Source organism: Dicentrarchus labrax, unplaced genomic scaffold (assembly GCF_905237075.1).
Source record: "Dicentrarchus labrax unplaced genomic scaffold, dlabrax2021, whole genome shotgun sequence".
Taxonomy (NCBI): domain Eukaryota; kingdom Metazoa; phylum Chordata; class Actinopteri; family Moronidae; genus Dicentrarchus; species Dicentrarchus labrax.
The window spans coordinates 6,814,894-6,833,775 of NW_026136706.1; the positions used below are offsets into that span (position 1 = coordinate 6,814,894).

General features: G+C 39.1%; 1 protein-coding gene across 6 annotated transcripts in view; it reads left to right on the plus strand.

Annotated features, from left to right (window-relative positions):
- obsl1b (obscurin like cytoskeletal adaptor 1b) overlaps window positions 1-18,882 on the plus strand; it is a 34,046-nt gene that overhangs the window by 13,182 nt on the left and 1,982 nt on the right. For 5 of the 6 annotated variants that reach the window (XM_051404063.1, XM_051404064.1, XM_051404065.1 and 2 more), the window contains 22 exons: window positions 772-1,047; window positions 1,796-2,074; window positions 2,271-2,546; window positions 2,798-3,073; window positions 4,528-4,788; window positions 5,243-5,518; window positions 5,652-5,924; window positions 6,239-6,514; window positions 6,597-6,872; window positions 7,592-7,867; window positions 7,947-8,222; window positions 8,334-8,603; window positions 8,723-8,989; window positions 9,135-9,404; window positions 10,013-10,279; window positions 11,296-11,562; window positions 12,208-12,320; window positions 12,595-12,748; window positions 14,973-15,134; window positions 15,221-15,325; window positions 15,797-16,063; window positions 17,271-17,540. In XM_051404063.1, the coding sequence (XP_051260023.1) occupies window positions 772-1,047; window positions 1,796-2,074; window positions 2,271-2,546; window positions 2,798-3,073; window positions 4,528-4,788; window positions 5,243-5,518; window positions 5,652-5,924; window positions 6,239-6,514; window positions 6,597-6,872; window positions 7,592-7,867; window positions 7,947-8,222; window positions 8,334-8,603; window positions 8,723-8,989; window positions 9,135-9,404; window positions 10,013-10,279; window positions 11,296-11,562; window positions 12,208-12,320; window positions 12,595-12,748; window positions 14,973-15,134; window positions 15,221-15,325; window positions 15,797-16,063; window positions 17,271-17,540 (5,433 nt within the window). The remainder of the gene's footprint in view (window positions 1-771; window positions 1,048-1,795; window positions 2,075-2,270; window positions 2,547-2,797; window positions 3,074-4,527; window positions 4,789-5,242; window positions 5,519-5,651; window positions 5,925-6,238; window positions 6,515-6,596; window positions 6,873-7,591; window positions 7,868-7,946; window positions 8,223-8,333; window positions 8,604-8,722; window positions 8,990-9,134; window positions 9,405-10,012; window positions 10,280-11,295; window positions 11,563-12,207; window positions 12,321-12,594; window positions 12,749-14,972; window positions 15,135-15,220; window positions 15,326-15,796; window positions 16,064-17,270; window positions 17,541-18,882) is intronic. The other variant, XM_051404068.1, reaches the window with a different exon arrangement.

Below are 18,882 nucleotides of genomic sequence, written 5' to 3' on the forward strand. Positions count from 1 at the left end.
CTACAGAATAAAAGATCCTAGAAGCATGCTGCATTTGCAGGTGGTTTGCAGATCAAAATCATAGTGTACATATGTCTGTTCTCTTTTTTATTCTAATGCTATTAGTCTTAACTAGGAAACATTTAATTAATTTAATATTTCTAAATATCTGACTGACGAGCTAGAATCCTTTTCCTTATACCACGTAATCTTTGACATTAAGAGGTTTTTCTAGGAGCATTTCTTTAAAATTTTCATACTCTTTTACACAGTTCTCAAAATAGCACTGAAGATGCTGTACATGTTGATGCCTACTGTGCTGAAGAGGATGATGAATGGGTATCACAGTCAAATCAAAATAATGTTTTCTTTGGATTTAACTGTGAGCCCCTTTATTTTTTTCCCAAAAAACCCAAACCTTTTGCTTTCTATCTCAAATCAGGTTCTGCGAGTAAACAATACAATGTCCAACCAACTTTCATGAAATTTTATTTGTTTTAAATGTAAGAAATTGAACATGATACTGGTTATTTGGAATTGAATTCAGTTACTTGGGGAGGATATAATCAGCTCTATGCCAAAACATGAACCTTCTAAATAGCCACAACTTCCACTGGGAGATGCAGGTTCAGATGTATATAAAAGGCAAATTTAAGTGTAAATATTTTAAAATGTCAGCTTTTTTTGAATATGCTTCTGAAGGCTTCATTTTCAGGATTGTGCTTTGCTTCATTTGGTTAAGAACAGTATCTGTTTTATTGACCGATTTGCATTTTGCATTTAATCCTGTAGCTCCACTTGTGAAGTTTTCAGCTTTATCTGAGGCTGACCAGAAAAAGACGGTCATGGCAGGATGTCCCATTGCTCTACAATGTGAGCTGTCAAACTCCACTGGACAAGTCAGTTGGTACAAGGATGGAACAAAGGTCCTACCTCAAAAAGGAGTAGACCTCCAGTCAGAAGGAAATTTGCGGAGTCTAGTTGTCTCATCAGCAGAGCGGGCTCACACTGGGGTATACCGTTGTGAGTCCAAGGATGATGACATCCAGTTCGCTGTGGAAGTAAAAGGTGATGCTCAGAAACTGTGGCGCTTTCATTGTCTTGCACGGCCAACTAATTTTAACAGCAGGTGATTAAGTAACAGTTGTCTAATCACCCAACAGACAATGGTTAATTTTTCCTACTACTTTCCTCTGAAATAATAACTTTTAATTTAACTGATTCAAGAAGTTCATAAAACAGGCAACATTTAATATGAATTAATATATTTTAATATTTGTTTTTGCCTTTTATATTAGGGCAGTTTAAAGAAAAACAACTCTACCACACCTGATCATACTCATCTTTTAACTTTTCAAGTGAAATTAAATAATATAGGATGTTTTATCGCCATGTGGCATCTTATTATGCATGTCCAATATCTTAAGAAAGCTAACGTTTCATGTGTCTTGCTCTTTTTCATTAAAAGGCACTAACTTAATACGGCTCCTTTACCACCATAAACAAACCCTTTGTCACTTTCTTGTTTCTTGTGTCTTACCCATGCTCTTTAGCTGTGGTTTTTATGTCACTCAACTGTGGATAACTTTTACATTTCAGAACTTTATTCTTGCTCTTTTAACCCCGCAAATTTTTGTTTTGTTTTACTCATTGTTTGTTTGTTAAGCCAGTTGGTGTGTTTATGTTGTTGTATGTTGTTGTATATTGTTTTGTCTTGAAATTCTTTTAATTGAATATATATAGTAGGTTGGATACTTAAGTACTTTTATGAAGTGTATTACGACACTCTGTTGTTTGCAATATCTGAAACCTATAGCACTGCCTGTGAAGTTCTCAGAGCTTCAAGAGACTGACAGGAACATGTCCGTCCAAGAAGGCTCTGCCATTGTCCTCAGATGTGAGCTATCTCATGATCCTTCTGCCCATGTCGACTGGTACAAGGATGGGGTGAAACTCCTACCACAAAACAATATGGACATACAGTCAGATGGACTGACAAGGACACTACTCATCCATTCAGCTGAAAACATACATGGTGGCACCTATGAATGTTCAACATCAGATGACACCATCACATTTAAAGTGGACGTTAAAGGTGATTTATCTCTATACTTTCTATCTTCTTATCATACATACAACGTCCATCTTATTCTATGGTGTGAGTGGACAATTTAAATTTGCTTTGTTTTGAATGTTCATGAGAACATGGTATGACTGGCTGGGCAGTGTGTTTTGTCCACTGTTAGTGAATTCATCTCTTATCCAAAACCCTTGTTATTCCCTTCTCTTAGGCCGATCGCCACAGATCATGCCAATCCCACTGACAGAAAAATACAAGATGATTGCAATTGGTTGTCCAATTATCCTCCAGTGTGAGGTTACAGATCCTGTTGCTCAGGTTTCCTGGTTTAAAGACGAGGTGGAGCTTTTTTGCAAAACTGGCCTCGATATGAAAAGAGATGGCAGCCTGAGAAAATTAATGATTCATTCTGCCAAGGTCTCTGACTCTGGCCTCTACAGCTGTAGCCTCACTGATGATGTTGTGACATTTCATGTGGACATTGAAGGTGATTTTCTTGTATTCAGTTTTAATTAATAAGCTTCCAGGTGTGATATGAACATTTTAGCATTTCTTGAATTACCCACTACAACTACCAACTAAATTGTAGAATTTTGTAGCACTGTATAAAAACACAGAGCTCCTAATACTGTAGATGGTATAATAATCACACCAAAAACTTTGTTGTGCAAAACACTCTTAAATGATGTTCTGAAAGCTTAACAGCAGTGCTCTACAACTCTTATAATATCCCTGCAGCTACCCCTGTGAGGTTTTCAGCACTGCCAGAAGTCACAAGACACACATTTTTTGAAGCAGGTGGCCCAATTAAGCTGCAGTGTGAAGTCTCAGAGCCCAGTGCCCAAGTCTATTGGCACAAGGATGGAGAACAGCTACTTCCAAAGAGTGATTATGAAATCGAATCAAAAGAACAACTGAGAGCGCTGGTTATTAAATCAGCAGAAGTCAGACACTCTGGGGTGTACAGCTGTGAGGCTGCAGATGACCATATAGAATTCAAGGTGGATGTTGCAGGTGATCTAAGTATTTTGAGCTTTGTCAGAATCACTAACGTCTTTCAATTTATGCTTGGCTACTAGACCAACTTCAACAATTTATTCTATTCTATTTTAAGATAATGTGTACTAATACTTAATTATGTACTTTCGATGATTTTGGTCAAGATATACTATACACCTTTTAGAAAATGTATATATAATAATGTTGTTACAGCTCAAATTTAATCATGAATAAGTACTTAAAAGGATCAGAGATGATTTACTATTGGTTTATTTTATTTTTTTAAGTAATGGCAGTGATATGCAGCTCAATGCTATTCTTGCCCTGAGAAACAAATACTTGAAGGCCCTTTCAGATTGGAAGTGGCAAGTGGTCGACTATTTGTTGAGCCTGGTGGTAAAACTCCAGGACTGCACAGTGGATCAAATTACTATGTGTAATGTGAAACAGGTCACTTGTAGTAACAAACCACAGAGAGTTATCACCGGACTCTGCAGTTCCCCTCAGCTCTACAGAGAGTTTTAGTGTTTTTCAGCACATTGTTTTGGTTTTACAGTCTTGCTGCCTTTTTACTGTTTGGTTCAGTCTCACCGCTCTTTATCAACCCTGTTTTAAGAATTAGAAGGCTGCTGTTTTCAGCCAAAAATCTCTGATAAATAGACTGTACACTACTGGCTTAACACCAAACAGCAGGCAGACAAAGTGAGCAACTAGAGCCAGATATTTCCCTCAGGTGTTGGTGAAGATCAAAACGGAAGTCAGAGGATGAATGGCCACAACACATAGTTCCAAATTAATGCTAAATGTGCTCTGTCTGCTTGATGTGTAAATAGGCATGTTTGCCACAACTTTATAAAGTGATAGGTGTATGTCAGTGTTTAGAACTTGGTCCCACAAAACAAAATTCATGCTGATTCAACTGCCCAGTCCAGTGGTACCGGTAGTGGCCAACATGACCCATTTTTGACATTGCCAAACTTCGCCACTTGCTGCGGGATACAGAGCTGACTGTTGCTTGCCATTGTGTGATTCTGGCGAGACTTATGAACGATAAGTTGCAGATGCTGCAGACCTCCTAGTCTGAAAGGGCATTACGGCTGTACGTGTTTTTATATTAACAACTAAAAGAGAGATAGATAAACAGAGAGCAAACGAATCATAAACTGCTGTCAAGTACAATATACTCTGCCTGTACAACAGTAAAAAATCTTTTGAAATTGGACTGATTTATGTTCCATTAGTAGATCACTGACTCCCTGTGAGTCTGTGACTCTCGCAATTACAAAGTAATGGAGTGATCTCACTGTCGACCTAACAAGGCACAAACTTTATTATACCAAAATATTCTTACATCATCTGTTCCATCTGGAGCAAAATAGTAGATTTTTACAGCCTTTAGTCTGTAAGTGATTACTATCTGGTTACTGTTCAATGAATTGAAATTCCTCTAGCATCGATTTGATTCTCAGCTGTTCCAGAGGCTGAATGGAGCAAGTCTGTTGAAGCAGGCAGCCCGATCAAACTGCAGTGTGAGATCTCAGACCCCACAAGCCAGACCTGCTGGTATGAGGATGGGATAAAACTCTTGCCAAAATCGGAAATAAACGTCGATTCAGAGGACAATAAGGGGACACCGGGTATGAAGTCGGCCACATCTTCATACTCTGGAGTATACAGTTGTAAAACTGATGATGATTCAGATTTCACCGATTTCTATGTGGAGGTGAAAGGTGATATGCTAAGCTTTCCTTTGGCAAGATGTAGAGTCTTTGTGACTTTCATGACCTCTAATGTTTAAGATGAAAGCAAAACCTGATCATCATCATTTTCATCATAGCTGATTTCCTCTAAATGTCCTAATTTCATTAAACACTAAGTTGTTTTTCATATACATACTTCACATTTAAGGCCAGTCTCTAGAATTAATATTTAGTCAACATACAGTACCTATGGTAATTGCATTAGATTAGTGTGCTGCTTTAATTCATGTTTTCATTTTGCTTCAAAAGTGGATTAACACCCACTGACCATTATGTCTATGAGGACTTAACTAGATAACAAGGCTTGAGCTCAGCATGTCTATGCTGTGAAAACCTGGCCTAAGAGCTACCGCATGCATGAGCATACACAACAAATGCAAATTTCGAGCAACAACTTACTTCTTTTGTGTACTGTTTTCTGCAGCGCCACCGGTAACATTTGCTGATATCTCAGAGGAGGACCTTTTCAAGAGTGTTGTGGAACAAGAAGAGCTCGTTCTGTCATGTGAAGTAACAAGGGCTGATGGTGTTGTCCAGTGGTATAAAGATGGAGCTGAAATGCAACAAAGTAATAATATTACAATGCAAGCAGAGGACACCAAAAGGAATCTGACAATACATTCAGCCCAACTGTCCGACACAGGCACATACACATGCCGTGCAGGAGACAATGTTTTAATGTTCAAGGTTAAGATACGAGGTAATGTCTTATGAAAACTTGTCTAAAAATACATACATCAAAACATTAACTCAAAGTCACTTAAGTCTTAAAATGTGAAAAGAGAATGTAATGTGAAGACAGTGTTTCAATTTTATATATTCTTCCCCCAAAGAACCTCCAGTGATGATAATTTACCCCAAGGAGGATGTCCATCTTGAACGTCACGTCCCTGAAGAAATTATTCTGAGCTGTGAATTGTCTCGTCCAAATGGTTTTGTCAGCTGGTACAAAGACGGCCAAAAGCTGCAAGACAGCGAGAACATCAAGCTCAAGATTGAAGGCCCTTATCGACGACTGAAGATTATTTCTAGTGGAGTCGAAGATTCTGGAGAATACGTCTGTGATACAGCTGATGATTCAATATTCTTTCACCTCAGTATTACAGGTAAAATCCCTAATACTACATATACATGAACATATATATATATATATATATATATTCATGTATATCAGTATTGTAACAGCACAATGTAAAAGCATAATGAGTAGATTGTCGTATTTAAGGCATCAGTATGCTTCAAAGAACAAGGTCATGCAAGGTGTCGTCTGAACATGGTTAACTGATTCATCCAGGATCATAGATGAATGCAAAGACAGTCCTGCAGGAGATACATCAGTATAGATCGACATGGTGATGAGTGCAGATTTCTTGTAGTGTTCATTTAACTAATGAGTAATGGCTTAACTACCACTTTCCAGAACCTCCAGTGCGTATTGTGTCCCCAAGTCAGTCCCAAATGGAACTGTGCCAGCAGACTTCAGAGAGGATGGTACTGAGCTGTGAGATCTCACGGCCTAATGCAGTGGTGCGCTGGTATCGAGATGGACTTGAAGTGGAGGAGAATGACAATCTAATTCTAGAGGTGGATGGTGTCTACAGAAGACTTATTATACCTGAAACTACTGTCAAAGATTCTGCCGAATATGTCTGTGATACTGCAGATGACTCCATGACGTTCTTTGTAAACATAGCAGGTAAAGAAGACCAAAGAATGAAAATGGTAGGTCCTCTAAATGACTTGTGTTTATCCATTTCTAACACAATCTTAATGCACAGAGCCTCCTGTTCGCTTCGTACGTCCAAGGAAGATGGCAAGCAGAGTCGAGAAAGTGGCTGGGGAGACTCTGGTTTTAGACTGTGAGGTTTCAAGATCAAATGCAGAGGTCACCTGGAAGAAGAATGGGGAAGAAGTAGAAGACTCCAGAAATATTACCATCCTGGAGGATGGTGTCATACGTCAATTAACTGTTCACTCACTAACACTGGAAGATTCTGGGCAATATGTCTGCGATGCAAAGGATGATGTGATGGATTTCCAAGTAAAAGTACAAGGTAGGTAATTTCACTTAAAGGGACTGCCCCATCATTCCAAAAGCCCAAGGCCGAAATGTCCCATTGGACCAAAAGCCCATTTTCCCAATAGCCAGCTACCCAAAAAGAAATGTTCACTGCTCCAAAAATACACAATCTACCTGGAGTTTTTTGCCCTTTGTGTATTTCAACGTGGTAACAATAATAATCTTGTTGTTAATGTTGTGAAATGTTCACAGTTTGGTTAAGTTTAGGCATTAAAACTATTTTGTTAGGTTTAGTTATAAAAAGGTCATGGTTTGAGTTAAATTAAGCATGTTGGTTATGTCAGAAGTTATGTACACAAGTTGGTGTGTGGAGTGTGTCTTTTTGGAACAACGCCCACAGAGCAATGGCCGTTTGTTTTTAGGCACGATGGCATGGCACCGTTATAACTCTAAAATGGTATAGAGCCTGCAATGTTCAGAAAGATGTTATGTGTACTTTTTTTTTGTTGGAGCAAGGTCATTTACTAAAATATATGTACTTTGTACTATGCCATTTGCTTACATCATAGGCACACAGCCACCTCTAAATGTAGAGGATTTTATTTTAACCTCAGAATGTCATACAATGAAATTCTTGCTGCTCTAGCATCTAAAACTGTCCGGAGAATTTAGACTAAACCATTGACTTCATCCATAACTTAATACATTTTTCCCTACCTAAAATGCAACAATTATTTTCTTCTTCATTTTCAGATATGCCTGTAAGAATTCTTGGAAAAACCGATGCAAAAACAGAAAAGCAGTTCTTAGTATCTGATGACATTATTCTAGTGTGTGAACTATCCAGATCCAATGCCTCAGTCAGTTGGTACAAAGATAATGAGGTAATTGCTGACACTGAGCGATACTGCAGTGAGGAACAAGGTGTTTTCCGATCACTGGTTGTCCTAAATGCGGGGCTCGAAGATTCAGGAGAGTACACCTGTGATGCAGTGGATGATAAGATGGTCTTCTATATCACCGTCAAAGGTAATCATATTGTGAAGCAATGTCAATTTTGTCTTTCCTTGATTGAGGAGGGAAATAATTGTATGTCTTCTATGTCCAGAGCCTCCAGTACAGATCATTGGAAACTCAGGCCACCCAGAGCATCATATCCTGGTAGCGGGAGATGACCTTATTTTGGAGTGTGAAGTGTCTCGGCCAAACGCCACAGTTCAGTGGTTATGGAACGGCAAAATACTGAAACCAGACACTCGTATACAAATTCACCGCCATGACATTGTGAGGAAGCTTGTTCTCTCTGGACTTCAGCCTTCAGACTCTGGAAAATACATTTGTGATGCCATTGATGACAAATTGATAACAATTGTTGAAGTTCAAGGTAAGATTGAAATGACTTTGAAACATGTTTTAGATTTCTTTATTTCTTTAGGATGAACTTTTTGTTTCATGTATGAACATGGAACATCTTTGTAAATCTTATTTTTCTTAGAGCCACCAGTCAAGTTTTTGGATAAAGAAGCAAGTAAAAACGTCACAGCCTATGAAAATGAGAGTGTTACACTGTGTGCCACTGTGAGCCGAGAAAGAGCTAATGTTCGGTGGCTGAAAGATGGCCAACTATTGAATGGGGACAACATTCACATCTCCAGTGAGGGTAATACCCACAAGCTCACCATTAATCCCCTGCAGCTGTCAGATTCTGGAGAATATGTCTGTGACGTAAACACAGATGAGATGTATTTCAGTCTTTTAGTCAAAGGTAAGAATTTGGCACTCCTAAACTAAATGTGACCTCTATTTCCAAGCAAACATTTACTTGGTTGTAACTGTCACAGAGTTAACATCTCTGGAATTATATTTCTTTATTCTACTCTTCAGAAATGATGGTGAAATTTATAAGACCATTGGAGAACATTGTGTCTCCGAAGGGCAGCAGCCTTATATTACGATGTGAGATCAACAAGCCCAAAGGAGATGTCCAGTGGCTAAAAGATGGCCAAGAGATCTGTCCAAGCCGTAGGCACACAATACGAGCACAAGGTCGAGAGCGAAGCTTTACCATCCACCAACTAGTGGAAGAAGATGCTGGAGAGTATGCCTGTGAATCCACAGATGACAGGACCTCAGCTACTGTCACCGTAGAAAGTAAGTCTATTTAAATCATACAACTTTAACGAAGGTCAGAAACAGAAATAATGTATTAATAATTAAAATAGATTAGAATAGTCAATGTGCCATCTTAACAGTTGGAGCACAATGAATCTAATTCAGCTGAATGCTTTGCCTTCAGTTCCCCGTGTTGTTGAGTTCATATCGGAGCTTCGTAACATCACAGTCTGTGAGGGAGAAGATGCAGTATTTAAGTGTGTCGTTTCACCAGAGGACACTGAGTTGGTGTGGCGCTTAAATGGCAAGCAAGTAGCTCTGAATGAGCACACTGTCATTTCAAGCAACGGACTATGCCACATGCTCTGCATCCACAACTGCATGGTTTCAGATAGCAGCAGAGTGACAGCTGATGCAGAGGGGTTGGTATCAGAGGCTGAACTCCAGGTTCAAGGTGAGTTGTGGCCCCATCCATTAATACTACAATTATATATGTATATATTTGTCTCAGGGAATCACAGAAGTTGTAACATTAACAACAATTTACTGTTTAATAACCTCATATCTCTCTGGTAGTTATCACCATATTTTCAACTGTGGGCTATTTTCAGCGATACTGGAGTGAATGCAAACATAAAAGCCAGATACGTTGAATGGCTGTACACCATTAGTATCACAGAAGCACATGCTGTATATGATAAATAATGACCCTTTCAGACAAGTTTAAATTGTTGAAGAGGCGCTTTTGACGGCTAGCGCTTAGCAGCTTCTCCTGTTGGAATTCCTCTGGTAACTGACAGAGACAAGTGGCTCAGGGGTTTTGGCGTTTGCGGCGCTGCAGGGGGCAAGGCTCCTCAGAGCCTATTGCTTGCTCTCTGTGCTTGAACTTGCAATGTTACTTTGCTGATTTTCTTCGGTCTATATTCTACTTTGCTTTGTCTGGGTGTGCCTTCTTCTTCATGTCGTTATGTAGAATGAACAAGAATTCATATCTACAGTGTAATTGTGTACAAGTACCTAAAATGTTGATCGTGAGTAGTAATTCCTCAAATTAATTTTTAGAGCAACAGGTGGTGTTCACCAAGAAAATGACACCCGTTGTAGCTGAAGAGTACAGTGATGCAACTCTAGAGGTGGAAGTGAGTCTGGATTCAGGAGAGGTGCAGTGGATGAGACAAGGGGTGCTGATCCACCCTGGAGCCAAGTATACCCTGAAACACAACGGCCGAAAACACAGTCTCACCATCCACAAACTGGCCATGTCTGACCGAGGCACCTACAGCTGTGAAACCCTCCATGACCGCACGCAAGCCCAGCTCACAGTGGAACGTGAGTGTGCACGTGTTCTCACTATGCCCTGTTGTTGTTTGTTTACCACCGTTGCCGACGACTCCACCTCTTGCACACCCTCCAGCACTACCTCTTGTGAAGGCAAAGCTCAATTAACTGAGTAAGAGTAATTTGAGTGACTGGGGACCAGGGTGGTACTTGTACTGGAACATGATGGCAACCAACAGGTGATAGACTTACAGCCCAAGCTGACTTTCAGACCAGGGTTTCTGTTTTGACACAGGATCAATAAAGCCCTGATGATTTAATTAACTATGTCAAAGGCAAAGGGAAGTTAATATGCTGTTGTTCAGTGACTAGAATTACATTTTGCTAAGTAAAATTTTCTGATGAACAAGAACAACTTAAAGTTCTCCAAAGTTGCAAGCTTGACACACTATAAAAGTGGCATCTTGTAGTGATTAAGATGTACTTATGCTTGTTTTTCTTTGTGCATGCTTCTTATATTTCTTAGTCCTATGATCCACAGGCCAGTGGGTGAATTAAAGGCTGTTCTTTCAACACTAGTGTGGGTGGGCAGGGGAAAGTCAGGACTTCAGGCTGCTGTTGGCACCTCCTATGAATTTGGATCTCCTCTCATTGCATCTAAATTTACACCCTGGCCTTCAAAACTAAGGTTGTTGTCATCAGGTCTCCAAAATAAACACTCCTTTTTTCCACAGGGAATGTTCGTCTGTGTTAGAATAAGTGAAAAATGTTGGCAGTTTCAAAGCTGGCTTTTGTGTAAAGCCCCGTACTCAAATGACAAAAATATCGGCTTGTCGATGTGTGCCAGCTTGTATTGTTTAACTGCAGACTGCTGTGTACAGAACAGACTCCAAGCCTATTCTGTACCAGAAAATGGACACCATGTCTGCTCAGTGTGGCAAAGTGGAATGAAAATGTTTGTTACTGGGGCCAATCTTTCAGTCATGACCTTTATTTATCTACTATTCAGTTTTCATTACATGAAACATGATGTTTGCTTATTCTAAGCTCTGCAATTTTCTTTACAGCTCGAAAAATCACAATCAAGAGAGGACTGACAGACATTAAAACCACAGAGAGAGAAACTGCATCTTTTGAAGTAGAGCTCTCCCATCCCCATGTCACAGGCACCTGGATGAGAAACGGAGTCCAGCTTAAGCCGACAAATCACTTCCGTATGAGTGCCAAAGGACACGTCCACAGCCTCACCATCTCTAACCTATCAGTAGAGGACACTGGCACCTTCATGTTCTGTGTAGAGAACTTGAAGACATCTGCAAGGCTCACTGTGAAGGGTAGGTCATTTGGAAAAAGATATTTCCAGTGTTTCAACAAGCAAAGATCAATATTTGATTTCACTATAGTAGCAATACAAAGCAAGGTAAATTAGCATGGATTGTGTTGACATAAGTAATCTTTAGTAGTAGTAATAGTAACTTTTCAGCTCACTAACCATGTACAGTACACAGCATTACTACCAAAACAAAGTTTTACTGTACTAATGTTGTTGTGACCTCAGGCTGGTAGCTAAAGTGGTCCACTCAGTGTAGACCAAATGCCAACCAGTGCAGGCATGATAATAGAATAAAGTGACGGCTCTGCTACTGTTGCCTTTATCCAGGCTCATGTTACACACACAAAATAACCTAGCATGGCCCAGTGAGAAGCGGTAGCTCTGTTCAGTCTTTTCTGTCAGGTGCTAGTTTAACCTCATGCTGTAAAATAATCCCTGCCATGCCGAGTCACTCAATATGCATCATCCCTTTGAGCTAGGGGTTGAAAAGCTGAGGATGACAATTGGATGAAAATGTCATCACGGTAAATTAGTCTGCATAACTTACAGGTAACTGTAAAGCCTACTTTAAATGGGAGCTGATATGCATACGCTTGGTTGAATAAGGGTTTTGTTTGAATAACTAAGCCTGCTTTTTCTCCACCAGAGCCCCTAGTGACCATTTTCAGAAAACTGGAAGACCAGAAATTCCCTGATGGGGTAGTAATATCTATTGAGTGTGAGCTGTCCAGACATAACGTTGATGTGAAATGGATGAAGGTGAAGTGCTGAATTTTTGTTTTTCTTCATAACCAATGACATTTATGATTTTGCAAAATCTCAGGACCAAAATCATCTAGTTAAAAAATCTAATAAGTCAATAAGTCAAATTAAAATCACAAACTTTTTTGAATTCAAGTCTGAGTTTACAACAAATTTCTGCTCAGTTGTATTCTGTCAATTTTGTGTTGATCAATGTGGAACAATAAAGAACCATATTTAACTCAATTGGACAATAGATCACAGACAGTTTCATGTGTTATGTCCCTTTCAGGATGGGGTTGAGGTGAAACCAAGCAAGGACTTGCGCATTTATGCAATGGGAAGGAAACGGTTTCTTCAGATCATGAAATGTCATGTCAGTGACTCTGGGACGTACACCTGCGATGCTGGAGATGCTACTACATCCTGCACTGTGGAGGTCTACGGTAAAGTCTGCTGTCCACTACTATTTGTAACATTATTCAACAGATCTGAATGAAAATTGATTGATATTAGATATTAATTACTCACACACTTTCTCCTAGTACAGATAAACAGTACACTAAAATATGTTTCTGAAAAGAGTTTAGGACAGTATTAGGCAAGAATGTTGATTCATATTTGATCAGCAATTTCTAGTTTAACCTGAGTTTCGTGCGGTGTGCTGGGCAGACTCACTGAGAATGACTGAATCATCTATTTTACTCTAAATGGGACCATCATTTACAAACTGAACATGTATGGAAGAAGGCTTCAAACTAGCAATTGAGACCATAAACTCATTAAGAAACTGTTTACTGAGCTAATGAATGAAGCAGAAGTGGTGTGGTCATTTACATGCAACCAGGCCTCTTTTTGCTACCATTGGAGCTGCCCCCTGGTGGCCATTAGAAATAATGCAGCTTTAAGGTACTTCAACATTGGACCTCATTTCACAGACCTGGAAGCTCCGTCCACCATTTATTAGACAGTCTATGTTTAGGACAAAGCTAAATAGACACATGCGCAGTTACACTTACAAAACTGGGAAATTAACAACAGAGAAAGAATAATTAACACATAACTACAGTCCAGCTCCAAGTACAGCTATTGTATACCATGCATTGCAGGATATCAGAAACATAATGTAGTCAAATATTTTCAAGCTATGGGGACCACTTTTAGAATTCAGTACAACCTAGTCCGAGAGGCACAAAGTCTGAGTAATGCTAAGTGGAATAATGTTGGGCAACATATTACTTACTAATTACTATTGCTTTAAAGAAAAGAAGAAGAAGACAGCCTTTACCATACACTCAGAATGGCAGACAAGCCCTGCCATCTTTGTTGCTGTTAGCCGCTTATTTGTGAGCTACTGTAATTTACTGCTCTTGTTTTGCTGCTTCTCTTTCATTTCCACCCTGGGAAAATATTATTGATATTTAGCCAACTTTTCTCACCCTTTCTTTTGGAAAATTCCAATAATTACAGCTCAAGGCCCACTGATTAGAGTTTAAGTAAGGACTGTGTGGGTGTGTACAGACTAAACTTGATTGACACCACTGTCTCTCTCCTGAAAACTATGTTCCACCTGTTAGGGCGGGACAAATAACACTTTTACTCTTCTTATTGGTACATGGTGACCTCACATAACTCTTCTCACTAAAGCTCCACCCACCTTCAACCAGGGCAGAAGTCAGATCAGCACGATTGAAAACACCTTTGTGGCTTTTATAGCTTGTGTTTATATAGATTTTTTTACTATGTGAAGGCAAAATGAACAGGTTTTATTGAGAATCTGCACTCAAGTGGACAGTTGGAAGCTAGTAGAAAATGTTCTTCAATCTAATGTTACCTACACAAAGCACATACATTTGAAATATGTTTGAGTAGGAATTAATTGTGAACATATTTTATGACAATTTTCTGCCTGTTGATCCAGGGCCTGGCTTTGAGTTAACAGTACATCAGAGGACTTTGCCTGATGTTTACTGTATAACACATAAACCTCTGTGCAATAACAGTTAGCTGTCAGTGTTCACTTACACGCTATAGTGCAAAAAATGCAACAAATCTGTATAATTACAGTATTTTTGGTAGAGGAAAGAGAATCATGTAGCACAGTGGTTCCCAACCTGCGGGTCGGGACCTCTACAAGGGGTCGCCAAAGCTTCACTGGGGGTTGCGGGGCCTTCTTGATTTTAAGGGGAGAAAGAAAAACATTTTGTTAAATACACAGTAGACCTATATCTCAGCATTTAGTTCATTTCTGTGAAAAAACAATAAATGAAATTGTTGTTTATAAAGTTGACATTATTATTTAAGATTTAAACTTTGAAGAGCTGAACACAAGCTATATTCACAGAGCCTTCAGTCTCTGATAAACAGCCTCGTTCTGTATTAGAAAACAACCAATGAGCTAAAAGAACAATGAGAAGAAAAGACTGAACCTGTCAAAAAAGAAGCCTATTAAGTATGAATGATTGTTAGAAATAAAATAAATACGTAATGCAGACAGAATTGTATAATAATATCTGATCAATATTCACAGGAAAGGTGGGGACCACTGATACAGTGCAGACATCCTGTTCCTTCTTTCTACCTGTTCTGGTAGAAAAAGAAACTCTGAGATGGTTTTTCTCTCTGAGATTGAAGCGCCCATTGTAATCTTACTGTCAATTCTCTTGGCAGAGCGTGAGCTGCTGATCCTGCAGGGCCTCGAGGACCTGGACATCCAGGAGGATCAGAATGCAGTGTTTGTTTGTGAGATCTCAGTTGAGGACGTGCCAGGAGAATGGTACAAGAACGGAGAGAGGATACAGTCCACCAGCACCATCAAGATCCGCCAGGAAGGTCAGCTTCACAGTTACAAACACGTAGCTCCTGCACAATTATTATTCGGTGTAACATTTATCAAGACAGTTTTATTCTCATTTCAGGGACCAAACATTTTCTTCTTATGTGTAATGTGCGAGCCGAAGACTCCGGAGAGATCAAGTTTGTCGCCAGACATGTTGAATCTGTGGCTTACCTGGAGGTGGAAGGTATAATTGACTCAAATGATTCAAAGGAATTTTGTATTCACTTATGAAAATGAGTAATACAGTACAGTCATTGTATACTTACCAATTTCTGTTGGTTTACAGAGCATGAATGTGTGTGGCTGCATATATACATGTGTGTGTGCGTGTGTGTGTGTGTGTGTGTGTGTGTGTGTGTGTGTGTGTGTGTGTGTGTGTGTGTGTGTTACAGCATGAGTTTGCTTGTATGATGTTCAATTTGTTTTATCCACAGAATTTAAAATTAACCCTGAAAATAATGTCTGTGGCTTACACAGCATTTAAAGCTGTGCAGTATATTTTCTGTCTATAATTAAGGTAGTAAAAAGTGGGCTCTGAGGAGCTTCTCTTGTGGAAATATTTAATTTTTACACCAGGTCAGAGTTTATTTAGATTTCTTCAGTCATCCAGTTATCCTGTAAATCCTTAATCTAAATTGCACTTTGTCCCTTGCAGAGCTTCCTGTCAACATTGTGAAACCTCTTCAGGATAAAACCGCCCTGGAGAAGAGCCGCGTGATCCTCGACTGCACTGTGTCTAACCCCAGATGCAGTATCCGCTGGTACAAAGGCAGCAATGTCATCCTGCCCTCAGAACGCTTTGAGATCTGCAGTGAAGGCGGTTATCGCAAACTGATCCTCCAGCAGGTGGCGCTAGATGACGAGGGCACATACAGCGTGCAGGTTGGAGAGTATACGTGCTCTGCAAAACTCACAGTGGAGGGTAAGAGAGTTCATGATGGATTACAAGCACTGCGTAGTTCATAGCCAAAACTTTCATTAGTTTTTTATTCATACGTATTGTGCAATATCATCAGTGTATACAATCCAGTGCAGGGAATTGGAACCTGGCTCCCAGTCTCATTCTGAAAACAAAAATGAAGCTTTACAAGGAGTTATTTGTTAGTGGGATATTGTTATAGGATGGACATGTATACACTGTACACCTGCCTTTGTTATTTATATGTGTACGGTATTAAGAATTCTATACAAAGGATAGCTAGAAGTGACAAATGTCTTAAGTTGTCTTAGCCAGACAACAAAGCTTCCTCTTCCCCAACAACTCTCAGTGTTAAAATAAAATAATAATGGCAACAGTAAGAGTTGTGACAGAGCAAGCAGAGGATCTCATTTATAACCTCATAGCTCCATCTACTGGCAAAGCAACGCTAACATTTGTTGGGTTAAAGGGGCTGTTCATAGTTGGTAGCCCCTCACACAGTTGTCAACTTGAATCTATATCAGATAGATAGATAGATAGATAGATAGATAGATAGATAGATAGATAGATAGATAGATAGATAGATAGATAGATAGATAGATAGATAGATACTTTATTTATCCCGAGGGAAATTCAAGTATCCAGTAGCATACAAAATACAAAACATACATTAAACATACATTAGACTAAAATTAAAATCCCTAACCTTAAGAATAGAATTAAAAATAAAATAGATAAGATAAAATATAAAGTATTATATTTAAAGTTACATGGGTTCTAATGGCAGGTCTGATTCAACCTCCTGGACACAAATGGTGTCATAATAATTGTTTTTATAAAAAGTTTCACTTTTAGAGCAACTTAACCTGACCTTAAAAATAGCAACATGCATTTTTCATTGATATGCCACAGTAGGAAAATATCAATATTTCCCCACTATGACAAGCCAAAATCTCTATAGAGAAAAAGGTCTATCACGGGTATATGACTGTACTGTATATTCCTGGGTAAGACGTGTAGGCCATAGGGCAAGAAATAAAGGTAGAGTTAGAGGTTACCTGGGAACGATCTACCACTCACCACTGTGGGTGTCAGGTTTCACAAAAATGTGGGTTTGGGAGTTTGTTACTCTTAAGAATACTTAAGTTAACTGTTAAAATAACTAGTTGTGAGCTAATAGCTTCCCCCTCTCCTTTGTGCACTGACTCAGCCGAGTCTCTGTTAATGGTCCAAGAGCTGAAGGATGTGGAGGTCATGGCCCCTGATGAAGCCTGCTTTGAATGTGAGGTCTCGGTTCCTGTCCTCAAAGCACCTGTGTGGAGTCTGAATGGGGAGCCCTTACAGTCGAGCTCTCGGGTACGCCTGGAGAAGATGGGCACAGTGCACAGGCTGACCTTCAGACAAACCTCCCCTGACATGAATGGAGAGGTGGAGTTCACCTCTGGGAAAGCAAAAAGCAGAGCCCAGCTGCGGGTACTGAGTAAGTAAAAGAAGTAGCAGTTGTAGGGCTTTTTTTTCCTCCACTGAAATAACTGTTTAAATGTATTATTATGCATTTTCAAGTTACCAAAGTGTTATCTTGTTATGCAACATAATTTCGAATTGTTCACAAATATATCAAAATGCTTTCATATAACAGACTACCATGCATATAATATTAAAACATGATAACAGCCCACAATATATAGTTCTAAGTATTCCATTATTTACTTTTTGTCCTGGAACATGCCACTGTTAGGGCTGACCAGCTGAAGGGATGTAATTCAGAAACCAACCACTAGATGGAGGCAATAACAAAGCCTTGCATTTGCCCATATGACTAAAGAAACATCACAGGTAGTGGATGTAGTGGAACAATGTACTCTCAAGTTATCGAAAGCTACTTAATGCAGTTTCTTATTTATCAAACGCATCAACTAAAAAACAATTTCGCTTTAGAAGAAGCACAAAAGAAAAAACTAACATAAATGCTTCAGACTGATTCTGAATTGTCAAGATAGTGTGTTAAACTGTGTTGCATGACTTGGCACTGCACATGCAGCACATAGCAATAAATACAGTGCATGTCTTGGCTCCTGGGCTGCTGCATTCTGTAAATGATATAAGGTGTTTATGGTCTTACTCTATCCGCAAGCATGTAGGTCAAGCAATAGAGAGCACATATCCACAGAACCTTCTCAAACTACTTAAATCTGTAGGAGAGTAAACTATTTATAGTTTTATTATGTTGGCTTTAAACGAAAGAGTATTATGTTCAATCATCTGTCTGAGGTAGTAAACCTGTCATGAATTCATTTGGTTTTAAAGGGCGATGTGCAGCACAACCAGGACTCAAGCTCAGCTAGGAAAACTCTTACCGCCATGTGATGTATTAATCATAGGCAGTGGTTGAAAGTAAGCAAGCACATTCGCTCATGTAACATGTGCTGTTATTTGGGACAAATTTGAGGTTACTTGTGCTTTATTTGAGTTTATTTGATACCTTCAGTTACTTTGCAGATTCATATTAATAATGCAAAACATAATCAACAAATAAATGATAATGATGTATTTTTGTATAAGTTAAGATGAAGTAAAACTATATTGATCCTTGGGGTCAAGCTAAGTAATTTAAATGAGCTCCAGCTTTACCAGCTGCAACATTAAAGTCTTGAACACATCAAAGCATCAATATTTATAATCCAAATAATTCTGAAATTGGCCATTCTGCATAATGAGTACTTTAGCTTTTGGTACTTTTAGGATTAGTACTTTTACTAACGTCATATTATGAATTCAGGAGTTTTACTAGTATTTGTACACTGTGGTATTACTACTTTTTA